Raw genomic sequence first — 17653 nt, 5'->3', positions numbered from 1 at the left:
GTCCTCACTTGAAACACCAGAGTGGCAGTAATATTTCTGAGAAATGGAGGTAAAGAAAGATACAACCTCTTCGCAATAAACCAGTGTTTGAGAAATAATCAGGATGTGGACATACATTAATGCAGAACCTTTGTTGCATCCCTTGAATTTCTCTTGGAAAGGAGCCAAATAGCTTGCTAACCTACGTCCACTTAGAGGCAAGTTACTAAATAATTCATCAACTTCTTATAATATTGGCTCTGCATGTCAGGATTAATAAACCTGATCTTTGTGCTTAAAGAATAAATTTAACTTTAAGGCAAGATACTTCATATACATTCTGTTCCCGATGCATGTTTTGCACTTAGAAATAAAATATGGGTTTTGAGAGCTAAGAGCCTGTTTGAATACAAATCAAGGTGTGAGATCTCAAGGTGTAAAATCCTGCATGCATTATGTAGACTGAGGAGTCCAGAGAGTTTATTCCTATATATTTAGTTGTAGAGGTGAGTGAAATTTGGAAATTCCAAATTTCAACATTTGTTTTTGTCTCAAAGTGGGATAAAAAAGTTCAGAATTTCTGGTTAGCAAAATTTTTTCAAAGTTTGATCAAAAGAAAACATTTTGACATTCCCAAAGTCAAAATGTTTCATTCCGGTTTATTGAATTGTCCCAGAATCTTTCCCCCCCATTGTGGTGCACTGCCTCATGGCAGCTGTAGTTCAGGACCCTGGTGCCACCATTTTCTCAAATGGGCCATGTTCCCTAGCCAAACCTATATCTCCTTTGATGCATCCAGTCTTGTGACTCCCATGATGTGCCACGGAAAGCTTGGTCATAAGGAAATCTGTATTGTATTATGGGAGAGTTAGTCCTCCAGGGAGCCCAGCCCAATATAAAGAAAGAGAGCCCCATAGGAAAATTGTTTTACCGAATTGTTTCAAAATTAAACTTTTTGGGTCAGTTCAACAAAATGAAATATTCTGATTTGAATCAAACTGACCCACAACAAAGTACTTCTTTCAATTTTCCCATGGAAAAGTTTTGATTTTTCAGGAACTGCATTTTCTGTCAGGAAATCATTCTGACAGATTCCTGACTAGCTCCATTTATTAGCCATTGGCTGAAACAGTCATATGATCCTGTCTGGGTTGGAAAGAGGAGCCTTTATAGAAGGATGGAAATGTAGAGCTGGAAGGTACCTGTTGTGAGACAGGACCAATTATACCTAGATCATCCCTGACAGGTGTTTACCCTGTTCTTAAACCTCCAATGATAGGGATTCCACAATGTCCCTTGAAAGCCTATTCCAGTGCTTAACTATCCTTCTAGTTAAGCAGTTTTTCTTAATAACTAATCTAAATCTCTCTTGCTGCAGATTAAATCCATTACTTCTTATTTTACCTTCAAAGGTGATTGAGGGGCATAGAGCAGAGTCTATAGGAAAAACTATTCCTCTTTGGTTGCAGAAGCGACCTCCATATGGCAACACTACCACCACCAGCCCTTTGGGCTTTATCGCTGTTGATGTGTTTTTTCAGCTCTCCACAGCATTCTAACACAGGCATTAACATCCAGATACCTGTTTATAATGCACAAACAAGTGGGGTACCTCTGAATGTAAACATTCTGGAGTCTGCAAGGATGGGTGAGGAAAGGTCACACCAATGAGGGCCACTATAAGAGAAACGGAGCACGTTAGGCAGACAGCTGTCACTCCAGAAGTAGTGAATGTACATTGTGTCCTCAGTTGACAAGAATGGAAGATAGATAGATTAACTGCAATTCTGAGAGCGCTAGAGGCTTTCCAGAGACGCAGTGGATGGAAGGAGTCTGGGACAAAAAAAGGAGGTGGAACTGAGGTGAAACTAGAGACTAGACTGAGTGGGGTGATAACTCCATGTATATAAAATGCAGCATGCCCACAAGATGAAAGGAACACTTGCAGACTTTAACTTTTCAGTATGATGTTTAGTTTTTATACAATGTGACTTAATTTTTCATACATGTGGTACCACTGTTGTTTCTCGATTCTGTGTCATACTGAAGGTGGAATCTTGTTCTTTCTGTAGATCGTGATACCTTTCTTCAGTCTCTTAATCAAAGATATTTACTTTCTCAATGAGGGCTGTGCCAATCGCCTTCCAAACGGCCATGTCAATTTTGAAGTGAGTAGAACATTTCATTTAGACCTTGATATTAGTTAATTGCCATACCTTTAACTCCCTGATCAGAAAATATAACCCAGTTCTTGATCCTGCTTTCATTGGAAACAAAATTAGGCCACAAGTTTAGTACTTTTACCAGTTACTACTAGAGATGGTCAAAAATCTTGATGGAATACTTTTCTGTCCAAAAAAAATAAAAATACAGATTTGTCAAAATCAAAACATTTTGTAGAAATGTGTCAATGTTGCCAATTTTTAGATAGGGATGGTGGATAAGTCACAATTATCAGTTTTGATTGTTTCAATTCATTTTATCTAAACTTAAATATTATGTTAATTTTACTATTTATATATTTTTACTATACTAGAAGTAAAACTTTTGTTTTTTGCAGGAAATATTGATGTTTCAGCCTTTCCTTCCAAATTGGAACAAACTTTTTGAAACATCAGAATTTCCCATGAAATGGAAATTCTAGTTCCTAACCATCTTTAGTTGCTACATTCCACTGCTTGCTGGGGTGTTGTATTAGCTGCATGGTACAAGTCGGTCTTTCAGGGGTTCTGCTTCTTAAATTCTCAGTGTGATATGAGTGTGTATACATGATTGCAGTATATTAATGTTCTGCACACATACCCTCTACTTATAGGGAAATACTAAGCATATAGATGCATATTAGTTTCAGTAACCTTTTCTTAAACCGAATCGTATGATCTGGAATGCCCTTATGTTTAAGGTTGATCAAAAAACTTTTAAAATTAAACGTTTTACTGTTGGAAAATGACCTTTTGTCAAAACTGAAATTTTACATGTGGAAATATCTATTCTAGCAGAACTTTTCATCATGGAAAAATCTGAACTTTTTGGGTTAACAAACGAAACATTTGAATTTGGGAACATCAAAATGTTCAGTTTGGATCAAAAATGTCAAAATGAAACAGAGACGCTTCCAAATTGGCTTTTTTTTCTAAACTCTTCATTCTGAAAAAAGTTTTGATATTTTAATATGGGATTTGGTCTCAATTTGGGACAAAAAATAAATGTCTAAATATTGGAATTTCCCGGGGGACAGAAATTCAGTTTTTCCACTCCTCTTGTGTTTCTGCTTGAAAGTCTGGCTGGAAATTAGCCTAATTTAAACCCAGATTCATTTATTTAGTTGGGGATTGGTCCTGCTTTGAGCAGGGGGTAGACCTCCTGAGGTCCCTTCCAACCCTCGTATTCTATGATTCTGTGACCTATGTTCAATGAAGCAGAGTGCTAAAATTCATACGTCTTGGGGTTTTGTTTCCCCCCATTCCCCATTTATAGAAATTTTGGGAGTTAGCGAAACAAGTGAGTGAGTTTATGACATGGAAGCAAGTGGAGTGTCCATTTGAGAGGGACCGGAAGATCCTGCAATACTTGCTCACTGTCCCAGTCTTCAGTGAAGATGGTAAGGAATACACTGTGCTCTGCTTTTCAAATGATTATGTGCCAAATATTGCTCCCTCTCTTCCTGTGTTAAATTATCCCTTTGATGAAGGACCACCTAGTCCTGGAATATATTTACACAAATCTAAACAGAATCTATAAGTTACAGTGGATCCACAGAAACACAGGGAATAAGAGTTACCTTTTGAAAGTGTGTTTGTTCTCTGAAAAGTGGCTTTGGCCCTTTCCCTGCTTTAAAATAAAAGAATATTTATAAGGAATGGAAAAACAAATAAGAATTGGGAAGCTAGTCCACAAAAACATAATCGAAAGTGTATGTATTTGCTTTGCCTTTAAGACGGCTTTGACCTGGGGGATGGTGCTAGAAAAGCAATTGGCACTGTGCCTTTAGTTCAAAAAGCAATATTGCTCTGAGCTCAAACCTTTCTTTCGCAAGTGTTCGCTTCTACCCTCCTATGATTTAAGTTTCCTCAGCTCTTCTTCTTTTCCCTAAGGATAGTCTTCGTTCTCATGTACTTTTTGTTAGTATTGGCTGAATGCAATTGTGAGTGCCGATGTACTTGGTAATGGAACTGTGGAGCCATAATCTGATGAATGGCTAATATGAAGAGATTTTATTTTGCTGCAGGACACTGTAGGAGAATAATGACAGGTTTCAGAGTAACAGCCGTGTTAGTCTGTATTCGCAAAAAGAAAAGGAGGACTTGTGGCACCTTAGAGACTAACCAATTTATTTGAGCATGAGCTTTCGTGAGCTACAGCTCACTTCATCGGATGCATACCATGGAAACTGCAGCAGACATTATATACACACAGAGATCATGAAACAATACCTCCTCCCACCCCACTGTCCTGCTGGTAATAGCTTATCTAAAGTGATCATCAAGTTGGGCCATTTCCAGCACAAATCCAGGTTTTCTCACCCTCCACCCCCCCACACACAAACTCACTCTCCTGCTGGTAATAGCCCATCCAAAGTGACCACTCTCCCTACAATGTGCATGGTAATCAAGGTGGGCCATGTCCAGCACAAATCCAGGCTTTCTTTCCCCCCCCGCGACGGGGACGGGGACACGGACACGGACACACTCACTCACTCTCTCTCTCTCACTCACTCCCTCTCTCCCTCCTGCTGGCAATAGCTCATCCAAACTGACCACTCTCCAAGTTTAAATCCAAGTTTAACCAGAACGTCGGGGGGGGAGGAAAAAACAAGGGGAAATAGGCTACCTTGCATAATGACTTAGTCACTCCCAGTCTCTATTTAAGTCTAAATTAATAGTATCCAATTTGCAAATGAATTCCAATTCAGCAGTTTCTCGCTGGAGTCTGGATTTGAAGTTTTTTTGTTTTAAGATAGCGACCTTCATGTCTGTGATTGCGTGACCAGAGAGATTGAAGTGTTCTCCAACTGGTTTATGAATGTTGTAATTCTTGACATCTGATTTGTGTCCATTTATTCTTTTACGTAGAGACTGTCCAGTTTGACCAATGTAAATGGCAGAGGGGCATTGCTGGCACATGATGGCATATATCACATTGGTGGATGTGCAGGTGAACGAGCCTCTGATAACATCAGCTACACTATTAGGCCCTGTGATGGTGTCCCCTGAATAGATATGTGGGCACAGTTGGCAACGGGCTTTGTTGCAAGGATAAGTTCCTGGGTTAGTGGTTCTGTTGTGTGGTATGTGGTTGTTGGTGAGTATTTGCTTCAGGTTGCGGGGCTGTCTGTAGGCAAGGACTGGCCTGTCTCCCAAGATTTGTGAGAGTGTTGGGTCATCCTTTAGGATAGGTTGTAGATCCTTAATAATGCATGGAAGGGGTTTTAGTTGGGGGCTGAAGGTGACGGCTAGTGGCGTTCTGTTATTTTCTTTGTTAGGCCTGTCCTGTAGTAGGTGACTTCTGGGAACTCTTCTGGCTCTATCAATCTGTTTCTTCACTTCCGCAGGTGGGTATTGTAGTTGTAAGAAAGCTTGACAGAGATCTTGTAGGTGTTTGTCTCTGTCTGAGGGGCAAACTGGACAGTCTCTACGTAAAAGAATAAATGGACACAAATCAGATGTCAAGAATTATAACATTCATAAACCAGTCGGAGAACACTTCAATCTCTCTGGTCACGCAATCACAGACATGAAGGTCGCTATCTTAAAACAAAAAAAACTTCAAATCCAGACTCCAGCGAGAAACTGCTGAATTGGAATTCATTTGCAAATTGGATACTATTAATTTAGGCTTAAATAGAGACTGGGAGTGGCTAAGTCATTATGCAAGGTAGCCTATTTCCCCTTGTTTTTTCCCTCCCCCCCCGACGTTCTGGTTAAACTTGGATTTAAACTTGGAGAGTGGTCAGTTTGGATGAGCTATTGCCAGCAGGAGAGTGAGTTTGTCTGTGTGTCCCCGGGGAGGGGAAAAAAAGGGGTGGGGGGAAGAAAGCCTGGATTTGTGCTGGAAATGGCCCACCTTGATTACTATGCACATTGTAGGGAGAGTGGTCACTTTGGATGAGCTATTACCAGCAGGAGAGTGAGTTTGTGTGTGTGGTTTTTGGAGGGGGATGAGGGGGTGAGAGAACCTGGATTTGTGCAGGAAATGGCCCACCTTGATTATCATGCACATTGTGAAGAGAGTTGTCACTTTGGATGGGCTATTACCAGCAGGAGAGTGAGTTTGTGTGTGGGGGCAGTGGAGGGTGAGAAAACCTGGATTTGTGCTGGAAATGGCCCAACTTGATGATCACTTTAGATAAGCTATTACCAGCAGGACAGTGGGGTGGGAGGAGGTATTGTTTCATGATCTCTGTGTGTATATAATGTCTGCTGCAGTTTCCATGGTATGCATCCGATGAAGTGAGCTGTAGCTCACGAAAGCTCATGCTCAAATAAATTGGTTAGTCTCTAAGGTGCCACAAGTACTCCTTTTCTTTTTGTAGGAGAATAGTGAATTTTTAAAATGCCACTAGCACTAATACGTTGTTCTTCCCTCTGATTGCAGCACTTTACTTGGCTTCCTATGAGAGCGAAGGTCCTGAGAATCACATTGAAAAGGACAGATGGAAGACTCTAAGGTTTGTGTCAAAGGTTATGGCCATCAATAAATCAACAGAGGGAGATGTAATTCTAGCATCAGACAGTTAAAAACCAAATGACACATTATATGCTTCAACAGATGGGACAGAGTATCAACTTAAAACCATCTCTCAGCTTCTGGATTTTCTGGAAGAATTAGTACAGCCACTTCTTATTTATCTCGCCCCAAAGGGATTGGGAATGCAGTTTAATTTTAAATTCGGATATCCTACCGAACTCAGTTTAGAAAAACCTCTCTGAAGTTTTAGACAACTTTTCCCATCGAAACGGTGAGCTCAGTTTTTCAAATAGAGGTGCCTCAGTTAGCTGTCCCATTCTGAACCTGGGCTCTCAAACTTAGAGAGAGTTTTGGGCTAACTCCATGTGAAAATGGATGACTTAACCTTGGCATCCAGGTAGGAAAACAGAATTTGGGATGTGTCTTATACATAGCTACACCTCTGCTGCTGATATAACAAATGTCATGTGTTCATTCCCTTTCGTATCCTTATTCATGGAGCGAGGGATGGACAGGGCTGTAGCATTTTGGCAGCTGCTTTAAACGAGGCCAACAATTCTCAAACTTCATTGCCCTGCAGCCCTCTTCTGACAACAAAAATTACTAAACGACCCCAGGAGTGGGGGGACTGAAGTCTGAGCCCACCCAAGCTGGCGGGGGGGCCAGAGCCCGAGATCCACCGCCCCGGGTGGGTGAGCCAGCCAAAGCTGAAGCTCAAGGGCTTGAGCCCTGGGCAGGGGGTGGGCCTGTAACCTGAGCCCAGCCGCCCAGGACTGAAGATCTCGGGCTTCGGCCCCAGTGAGGCTTGGGGTTTGGTCCTGGGCCCCACCAAGTCTAACACCAGCTCTAGTGACCCCAATAAAATGGTTTGAGAACCGTTGAACTAGGCAATAACCTTATTGTAATGTTAGACGCAGGGCCAACCTTTTAAGCATAACCTTGGCAGCCTCAGCAACTCATAGCTCATGTTAGTTTCTCTGGTGGTAGAAGCAGAGGTGACAGCTCACAAAGCCTGTTGGGGGGTGAGGGGAGGGTTGTTTGTTTTTTTTAAGCTGTTTCTAGTCCCCTCACCCCACCCCCAATTCTTTCCAGTGAGGAAAAAACCCAGGACTCAATTTTTTCCAGTACGCCCCCTGGCAGTACCTGCCTTCCTCGCTTGAGGTCTCACAGAGCATAAGGCCATCTCTGGTATAATACATTTACTGCTCCTGTCCACTCTTCAGGGGCCTGGTGGGCGCACTAGAGAGTGTTCTGCAGCCTAGAGTTCTTTAGGGTTTGGTTTCCGACGTACGCAGATGGTTGCTGTTCAGCTGGCTTCTGCTGTAGGCACTTTTTTCTTCTCACTTGTGCATCGTGGGAGACTTAACAGTTCAGTGCGACTAGTGCCAATCTGTTGGGGAGGGAAAGCTCTTACTCTGCAAATGAATGACTGGGGATGCACACACCTAGTGCTGATTATACTCAGACAAACCAACAGAGAGAGAGTCTGGCCTTGAAAACCTGCCAGAACACATGATGATAATGCAGAAAACTGAGGTCAGCATTATGGGAGGCAGTCTGAGCCTATCTGAGGATAGTTGCATCATTCTAATGAATGCTGCTATTTACTTCTCCCTCTCTCTCTCTCTCTCTCTCTCTAGGTCAACACTTTTAGGCAGAGTTTAACGTGTGAGATGCCTGCTGCTCCTGCCGCTACTGTGTGATGTGGACTAGGAAGGGCCCCACTTTGGTTTACTTTTTGTGTGTGTACTGAATGGCATTGAAGAGATGGGAACTGTGCAGCCAATTGAGATGACATGTCAATGAAGATAAGACAGGTTAACTCAAGAACAAACAGGCACCTTCTCAGATCGGACAGATCAGGTTAAATCACAACTCGCTTGGCTATTGATTGAGGACGGGAATGACAGAATCCTTTGAAGATCTCAAATTCCATGTATGAATCATTTCACAACACCTGGATGGAATATTTCTCTTTGTTTTGTTGGAGCTTGCTGCTACTAAGACTTCCATGGTTTGGTACTGGATTATAGGGCTTTCCACTCCTCCAGCTGAATCCCAAATCTGCGTTAGAAGAACTTGCACTGCCAATATGCTGAATATAGCCAGGAGCTCAGCCTGAGTCAGCATTGCCAAGAAGGGATAGGACTGGATTAATAAAAGGCAAAAAACTGGCTGCTGTGAAGACTCCCCCTCCCCCATTTTAATGAGAGTTATTTTTTGTTTGTTTTTTTCCATAAAGTTTTTGAGTTGGCTGCTGGTTGGCAAACTCATTGTCATTCTAAGTTATATTTTTAAAAAGTAATAATAGAATCAGTGCTGTGGTAGGAAATTCAGGCACTAGAAAAATACAGTAACTATGTAGCTGGGACTATTTTACATCTTCTAGTAGGGTGTTTTGTTTTTTTCTTTCAACTATTTTCCACCTTTTGCTAGACATTCTTATATTTTTACTGTTGCCTTTTGTTACTCTAAATTTCCATTCTTGATGACCACTTCCTGTATTAAGTTAAGCAATCTGTCTGCTTTTGTTTTCTTGAATTCTATTTGTGAAACCACTGCACAGGCTGCATTACAAATAATATCAAAATCCATGTTATTTAAGTCATCATTTTTACAATTGCTTTTTTTTTCTTTTTTTTTTTTTTTTGGTAACAACTGGAGTATGTAATCCAGTTTGACTGAAATTGTAAGATGCCAAGAAACCAACAAAGATTTCTCTTTGACTACAGCTGTGAACAAAAACAATCTCCTTTGTGTTTGCTTCCTGGATTATCATTGTTATGACTGTGAAATAGCTCACTTTGTTACACATCTAATATGTCTGTTGTAGCTCCAAATACTTAGCCACTGTATTTATCCTAGGAAAAATCCTGGGGAATAAAGAGAAACTGTAGATTTAGTCTGCCCTGGATGGGAAGTCACATGCTAAACAAAGGGACATGTTTGTAAATACCATGCCACTATTTCAAAAATGGAAAAAAATAAAACCATGTATTTATGTTGCACTGCGTCTCTCTAGACTTTCAGATGTGTCTACAGTGTGTCCCGTCTAAGCTACCAATATAGGAGCTGGCTTGGGACAACATTGAAATATGTGCTTCAGTCCATCCTGATTCAGGCAAGCAATGGATCACACGCACAAGGATAAGCGCATGAGTAAGCACCGTTTCTGGATAGGGAAGTTGTCCTGAATTGTCGGCTGCTGAATGGTACAAGGTGTTGGAAAGGACTGATTGGTATCGTTCAATGGAGCCAGCTATTAAAATGCAAGGAGATTAGGTGGTGAAGGGAGGGTTTTTTTGGTCGGAGGAGGGAGGGAGGTATTGGAGCTTTTCCTATTAGTCTGTCTCTTTTGTCATGCCTTCAAGTAGGGGTGGTCTCTGCTGAGACGAGCAAACATAGCTTCCAGCCATCATCAGCTGACGTCTTGTCAGGACTTCTAAAGAACCTTGAAATGTCCAAGGCATTTTATATTTCTCATGTTAGAATATTGGGAACACTGTTACAGTCTATCCTTTTATAAATACAGTGACCCAGTGATGTGATCATAAGATACTTGAAGGAAATTTCCATGGTGAAACACTTGCTGTCCCCAGACACCCACCCTCTTTTTGGGTGTTGATTGCAGGGAAAGGCAGAGAGAGGAATGAGGGGCTAACTTAATTGTGAAAATAATTTCTCTGTTACCCTCCTGCGTTGTGTAACACGACTAGACTGCCGGGCTGGGTGACACATGCATTTCTAATTTCTGTCGCTGGAATGAAGCCTTTGTAAATAAAAGAAGAAATCGCATTAAGCAACGTCAGCCTGAAGCGTGGGCTCCGTGTTGTGTGTGTGGTGTTCCTACTGAGAAAGGCAGATGCTATTAACCAGGAGTCTGGGCCTCACTGCCCTGATGGCAGGGCCGCAGGTGTAGCGGCCTGGGGCGCCGATGAAAAAGTGGATGCAAATTCCACCGCCCCAGGCAAGCTGGAGGCTGCTTAATGTGAATGTTAATGAACTTTAGTTATTGATGATAGGGATGCAAGTCTCATCACTTCCCCTTCTCGTCCCATGCAGCTCCGCTGTTCCCATGTGAAAGGCAGAGAATGCCCTGGATGCAACAGAAAAGGGAGGTGGGGTGAATGCCACTCTTTAAACATGGTAATAGAAGGAGGCAGCTGAGGAACTGGGCTCCAAATACAGCCTAAGTTTTGTGGACACAACTTCACCAGCTTTCACAGGAGTTGTGCTCACGTACCCCAGCTAAATTTCGAGCACTGGCATTTTAACGTTACCAAATCCAACACAATTGGATTGACTATGAGGTATGGAGAGCTCGGACATACCAAGCTAAGGTTAGCCCCATCCTTAAAATATTGAGCTCTTTCAAAAGGATGCTAACCTCTGGTCAAGCACTGCACACTTGGCTACTGTGTACTGGTGAGTGGCTGAAGGAGAAAGATGGAGAATCTTCCTCTGGCAATGGCCAACCCCTGATACTTCAGAAACAGGTGGATCATCCTGATCTTATGGCACTTGGCTAGCAGGGCAGAAGTTTTCAAGTCATCAGACTAGTCAAGCACCTGAAATGAAATGCTACACACCTCTGAAAGGTGAATAGTTCTCAAAACTCTCACTTAAAGCCACTGAATCCAGAGGAACTATGTTCATCAAGCAGCCCACCAGCTCAAACGAGCAGAGGTTCAATGCGGAAAGAGAGTGAGAGCAGCACACAACTTACAGTGAAATTACAAGGGTGATTTATCTGGAACCTGGATATCCATTCTCCAATAGTGCCAGTGGTGGCCAAGATGATTACCAGGGCCTTCAGGATCCATACACAGCAGTTTCTCCAAAAGGGAACCTGTCATTTGGCTGATGAAGCACGTGGTGACAGGAAAAAAACAAAGGTAAAGCTAAGTCCCTTGCTTTGGCTGCAGACTCCGCATTGACATGAATGTAGGCATCACCTGTTGTGTGTAATAAACAGCGAGAAGCTTGTTTTATAGTTGCTATCTGTGTTTATAGTTGCTATAGCCAGCAAGAGAAAATATATCTTTGATCAGCATGTGGGATAACACCATGCACCACTGCTTCTCCTGCGACTCCCAAGACCTCTAATCTTGACGACGATTGAACTAGGATTCCACCGAGAATTGAAAGATGCATCATTTTAGGTAAGAGTCAAAATGTTATCAGCCTTGCAAGAACATTCTCAGTAGGGTTTTCTCTACCACCTAGGACTGTAGCATCTAAATGCTTTCTAAATTAATTAGTGATGCAGAGTGAGCTTGCTAGTGTACCTCACTGAGAGGTCTGTTCTCTTCCTTTCCCATGTAGAAGAAAATTCCTTGGGTTGAACCAGTTAGACCATGCCCTTTTAGTCCCATTCAAACCCCCCCTCCCCACATCGCTTCTTCCTGGTTATGGAGGGAAAGTCTTCTCCTTGCAATGGGGCTGGAAGGGAGTCAGACTGGATTAGGCTGCTGTCAAAGAGCTCATTCCAGACCCTGACCTGTTTCTAGCAGCACTCGCTCATTGACTCTGGATTGCTTCCTTTTACACTCATGTGGATCTCACCCCCTTTTCATATTTTGACTGTAAGAGGCTCAGTTCAGCTCTCATTAAAATCAATACCTTTGTTTCTAATTGAGAGCAGCCGCAGACTCCAAATCTCTTGATTAACATGGTTAAAAAACCAGTAAATATTTTCAAAGCTGGTCAACAGTTTAGGCCCTGATTCAACAAGGTGCTTAAGCACACACATATCTTTAAGTGTAGGCATGGGCACAGTGAGGGCAATGCTTCAAAACCTGACTGAATCAGGGCCTTGCAGCCTAATCCAAAGCCCTTTGATGTCAATGAAAGCAAGCCCATTGAGTTCACTGGGCTTCACCGAAAGGCCTGAGGGACTTAGAAAAGCAGAGGACCAACACTGCGATCCTTCATCAAGCCTGAGTTAGGTGCCTAGACTCACTACTATACACTGAATGGAGAGAGGTAGGTGTTCAAGTATGCAACCCATAAAAGCCAACTGGCAAGGCAGGGAGTGGCCTAAATCAGCCAATGGGAGATGCTCAGAACAGAGGTGAGTGCTAAGCCCCGTCCCCTCTCAGGGATGGGTGCTTGGAGTCAGGCAGCTTAGCTGGAGGAGGAGGCATTCACCTTATACCTTTAAAAGCCAGTGGCTAGAGCACTTGCCTGGAGACCCAGGTTCCCCCTCTCTGCCTGAGGGGGCGACAGGATTTGAACAGGGGTCTCTCACCTCTCAGGAGCATGCTGTTACTGCTGAGCTCTGGGATATTCTGAGGTGGGGCTCCCTTATCCTCTCCTTATGAAGCTGTCCCATAGGCGAGCTGTTCCACCTGCACCTTCTCCTGCTGCCGGTAGGCAGCTCCTGTCGATGTCTACCAGATAAGTCACATGTGGGGCCTGAGGTGGCCAAATGCCAATCTCTCCTGGTTGTGACTGGCTGTGGGGCTTAGGTGGCTGGGTGCCAAGAGGGAGGTGGTGGTGCACACTCCCAGAGGCAGAAGCATGGGCATATAGGGAACTTTTAGTTTGAAAACTAGGATGCAACAGGAGTTTTGTGGAGCCAGAACTGGGATTTAGGCCCCTAAGCCCAAGACTTGAACAGCGGCGTACCACTGCGGACCTGGGCCTTCGTGTCTGAACCTGCACCATGAAGTCACTGGAAGCTTTCCCACTGACTTCAATGTATGCAGGATGAAGCACTCAATGAACTTATCTCCCTTAAAAAAAAAAAAATTCAATGAAGAGGCCAGATGGGACCACAGAGATGAATCCCTGACTCCTCCCTCACCTTTCATGGGCTATTTTCAAAATGGAATATAACTGAAATGTTCATTAACCAAGAACAAAGCCAGACAGCTGCTATCTACCTATCCTAGGTACTTGTATAGCCTGCAGTAGTCTCTCAGCACCTGACAAGCTTTAATTTATCAATTCTCCCGACAGCCCTGAGAGGCAGGAAAGAGCGCCCATCCCCTTCCGCTATCTTCTGACACAGCATAGCCAGAGGCTAGCGACCGTTGTAAAGCACACGCCCGCCCGTGGAGAATGAAAAGAGCTACACGGCTGCTCTGTTGCGACACAGCTGTACAAAGGGAGCAGAGCCCCACGCAAGGTCAGTGCTAAAATGCCTGTTGACTTAAGTGGGAGCAGAGCTCAGTTAGGCCAAGGCTGAGTGCGGTTGAAAAGCCCACTCTTAATTTCTAGGGCAAAACCATGTGAAGATACTGCTCTCCCTTGGAAAGCGTCTGTGAACAACCACCCAGCGCATCTGGCTTTTATCAAAATGGTTGGCCAAAGCTCATTTTCAACTAGTGTTGTTTATTTAGGGTGGGGCCTGCTGTGTTGCTTTCCAAACACTCCACCGCAGCGGTTCATGGCATGAGCTTTCTCTCCAGCCCTTTACCCTCCCCCTCCCTTTGTTAAATGAGGGGGAAACGAGCCAGAACTGGGTGACTCATGTGGGAAAGGGAGTTCAAAGAAACACGCCTTGCCTCAACCAGACAGGTAGGGCCACACTACACCTACGGGACCAGGCTATTTCTAAAGCTTGCACTAAATGCACAGAGAGGTTTGCAAAAGCGTATGGGGGAGGCATTCCATTCACTACCTTCATACTCTTTTTGTCTTGCTGGATTGAACCACAGGACGAGTGTGTGTTTGAAACAGGCACACCTGGCCAAAGTCTGGTTCGCTGGGCTTTGTTTTGCTGGACGAGGGTTTACTATTTCTCAAGGGTGCTCCAAAATAGGCTAGCCTGTCTCCTTCACAGGGAGTCAAAATCCTGAAATGACTGCCAGCCCAACTGGTAGTTATATGTGGTATAAAGCAAGGCAGAATGCAGCAGCCTATTGCATACAAAAATTAAGGTGGCTGTGCTGTTTGTTTCAACGCTTACACTGAAACTTCTCTTCAGCAGGTAGGGTGACCAGATGTCCCAATAAAATTGGGACAGTTCCCTACATCTGGGGCTTTGTCTTCTAGCTGCCTATTACCCCTCCACCCGCTGTGCTGATTTTTCACACTTGCTATCTGGTCACCTGATCCACAGGAGCCAGGGGAATGTGGAAAATGTGAATTAAAGCTAGTGGCAGGTTTGTTTCTTCAGCCTGAATTAGGGTTTCCTTAGAACTTCCCTTCCCTGCAGTTTTCTGACAGCTCTGGCCAACTTGGAAGAAGCTAGCAAAAAAGGAGGAACAAAAGATGAAGAAAAGGAGAGGGGACAGGGCAGCACAAACAGCAGTGAGCTGGGCAGGACTATCATTCCTTTCTCCAGTTATTACTTGGCAAGGCAGGATCAGAGTTAACTTCCAGGAATGTTTAGCCCTAGATTTTTCAAAAGCAATCAGCACCCATCATGCACTGAGCTCTTTTGAAAAGCTGGCCCCAGAGGTAGGTGCTGAGCACAGGACTGTCTAGACTGTGGATGTTAATTTCAAGCCTGAGTACTAACAGGTTGCAGCTGTGGAAGCCCTTGTGTTGTCTGTGGAGCCCTGAAAAAGGAGCAGGTGGGTTAGATGAGACCTCCCCCCTGAGTAGGGAAGGGGAAGAGTTGTTGTCTGTTAAGGAAACTTGTTTTTCTGTAACTCTGGATTGATAACAGGAAATCTGGTCTGTTTATCTGGTGTGGATGTATCCTTCTTTTCTTCACTCTGCTGGCTGCCTGCCTCCCTCTTCCTGTTGTCTGTAAGGTGGATGGAGAAGCAATTATGGTAAGGTTGTGTTCTCTTTAGGCCTCCTAAAACAAAAGGGCCCTTGTTAAGTTGCTGGAGTTCCCAAACTTCATTGCACAGTGACTCTCTTCTGACAACAAAAATTACTACATGACCTCAGGAAGGGGGACTGAAGCCTGAGCCTGCCCCCGAGCCCTGCCACCCAGGGGAAGTGGGGGGCAAAGTCCAAGGGCTTCAGCCCCGGGTGGGGGGGCCTGTAACTTGGGCTTCAGTTTTGGGGCCGGGTGGTGGGGCTCGGGCTTTGCCCCTGGGCCCCAGCAAGTCTAACACCAGCCCTGGTGACCCTATGAAAATGGGATCATGACCCACTTTGGGGTCCTGACCCACAGTTTGAGAACCACTGAGTTAAGGGCTCAGAACAATGAGGCATAACTTAAGAATAGAAGTAAAGGTCATCTTGTGTTTAAAGTACTGGTAGGAAATCAGTGGATATGTGTTCTCCCTCTGTCCTGCTGCAGGCTTCCTGTGTGCTTACAGGCAGGTCATTGAACTTGGCTGTACCTTATTTTCCCAGTCTATAAAATGGGGTTAATATTTCTCTACCCGTACAAAGCTATTATGAGACTGGATGTCTGGAAAGCATGTTTGATCCTTCAAGAGAAGGTGTTTTACAAATGGAAGTATCTTACATTGTACTAGTAAAGTTCTGCTGTTTGGTTGCAAGCAAGGAGCTTGTTGTCTCTGTTCTTGCATTTTTCTGCAATAAATGCATCTTGTTTAAGGGTCTGGGATTCCATATATCATGAGAGCAAGGAGGAAGAGGGTAGAATTCAGGAGAGACTGAGACGGAGTCTAGGGAAGGGATGATAGAAACATTCCGGAAACAGAGAGCGAAGTCAAAAAGAGCAAAGAAGGTGCAGGGGGCGGGGAAGAGACCATGCGATGTGGGGAGAGTACAAAGGGGATAAACATCTCAGACCCAGCATAAGAGGAAGGGACTTGCTGCTTTTCTTCCTGTGCTTCTACTTTTCTTTCTTTGAAAAGAGAATAATTATTTTAAAAAATCACTCTGAAGAATGGCAGGAAAAGAAAATGGCCGGGGGATGATGATTTAGAACTGAAAGGAGAGGGAAAGCCTGGGCTAAAAAAAATAGAATAAGGGAAAGTGAGACTTGTAGGTTAGCAAATGTTCTTTACACGTCTCTGTTTGATGGCACTTTCTTTGCAGACATCTGGTACCTGCACACTTTGGGGCAAGGGATGGATAGCCTTTTTCTGCAGTTATTGATCAATCGACTCCAGAAAGCATGCTAGAGCGATCTGTCTGGAGTCTGTTGATAAATAACTGCAGAAAAATGGAAAGGAACCTAAAATTCAACCACATGCTCCAGCAGATGGAAACCTAGCTGTTTGTCTGGAGAACTGTCCCAGCACAAAACTGACTTTACTGTTGATGGCCATGCTCTGCAGCCAAGGAAGTGGATCGCAGCTCAGAGATCCATCCTCTCACAGCCATCTGTTTGTTTAAAATTAGTCAGCTAAATCTGATTAGGATTATTTCAGTGCTGCACCCCAAAACCCAAAGGCCTCAGTGTGAGGAATTGGGCGCTGTAGATACACTGAGGACTTCAGGACTTTCACCTGAGTATGAGAAAGAATGGCCCAGAGGCAAGGCCACTAAGAGGAGTTTGGAGACCTGCGTTCGAGACCCTTCTCCATCACCCTTCCTGTTTGATTTCAGGCAAATCGCTTGCTCTCTGTGCCTCAGTTCTCCATCTTTAAAACATGGATAATAGCACGTCCCTGCCTCACAAGGGTGTAGTGAGTACATTAAAGATACTGGGGCCATGGAATTACCTTAGACACATGGAACCCTTTTCCTGAACACTACACGGGCTTTATTATAAATATATTCACATGTGTTTGAGCCCTGGTCTCCGCTTGAAGGAAATAGGACCATTTCCAGCACTTTGCCCACAGCTTTGACCAAATGTTTTGGTAATTTCCAAGAAGCTGATACAATAATAGTCACTTTCCATACATATGTTACCATATGTAACTCTTTCTTTTTATTAAAAAAAGAAAAGGAGGACTTGTGGCACCTTAGAGATTAACCAATTTATTTGAGCATAAGCTTTCGTGAGCTACAGCTCACTTCATCCACTGAATGCATCCGATGAAGTGAGCTGTAGCTCACGAAAGCTTATGTTCAAATAAATTGGTTAGTCTCTAAGGTGCCACAAGTCCTCCTTTTCTTTTTGCGATTACAGACTAACATGGTTGCTACTCTGAAACCT

At 43.7% G+C, this 17653-nt stretch overlaps 1 protein-coding gene across 1 annotated transcript in view; it reads left to right on the top strand.

Moving 5' to 3' along the window:
- The window catches only part of RASGEF1B (RasGEF domain family member 1B), a 337356-nt gene extending 329025 nt beyond the window's left edge, over positions 1–8331 (top strand). Inside the window, exons 13-16 of the mRNA XM_077814361.1 lie at positions 2052–2147; positions 3457–3580; positions 6574–6646; positions 8307–8331. Coding sequence (XP_077670487.1) covers positions 2052–2147; positions 3457–3580; positions 6574–6646; positions 8307–8331 — 318 coding nt within the window. The remainder of the gene's footprint in view (positions 1–2051; positions 2148–3456; positions 3581–6573; positions 6647–8306) is intronic.
- The last annotated feature ends 9322 nt before the right edge of the window (positions 8332–17653 follow it).

The sequence above is a fragment of the Eretmochelys imbricata genome, chromosome 4 (genome assembly GCF_965152235.1).
Source record: "Eretmochelys imbricata isolate rEreImb1 chromosome 4, rEreImb1.hap1, whole genome shotgun sequence".
In the NCBI taxonomy this organism is placed as follows: Eukaryota; Metazoa; Chordata; order Testudines; family Cheloniidae; genus Eretmochelys; species Eretmochelys imbricata.
Note: the sequence above shows the minus strand (reverse complement) of the source record. Positions and strands in the feature narration are given on the sequence as shown.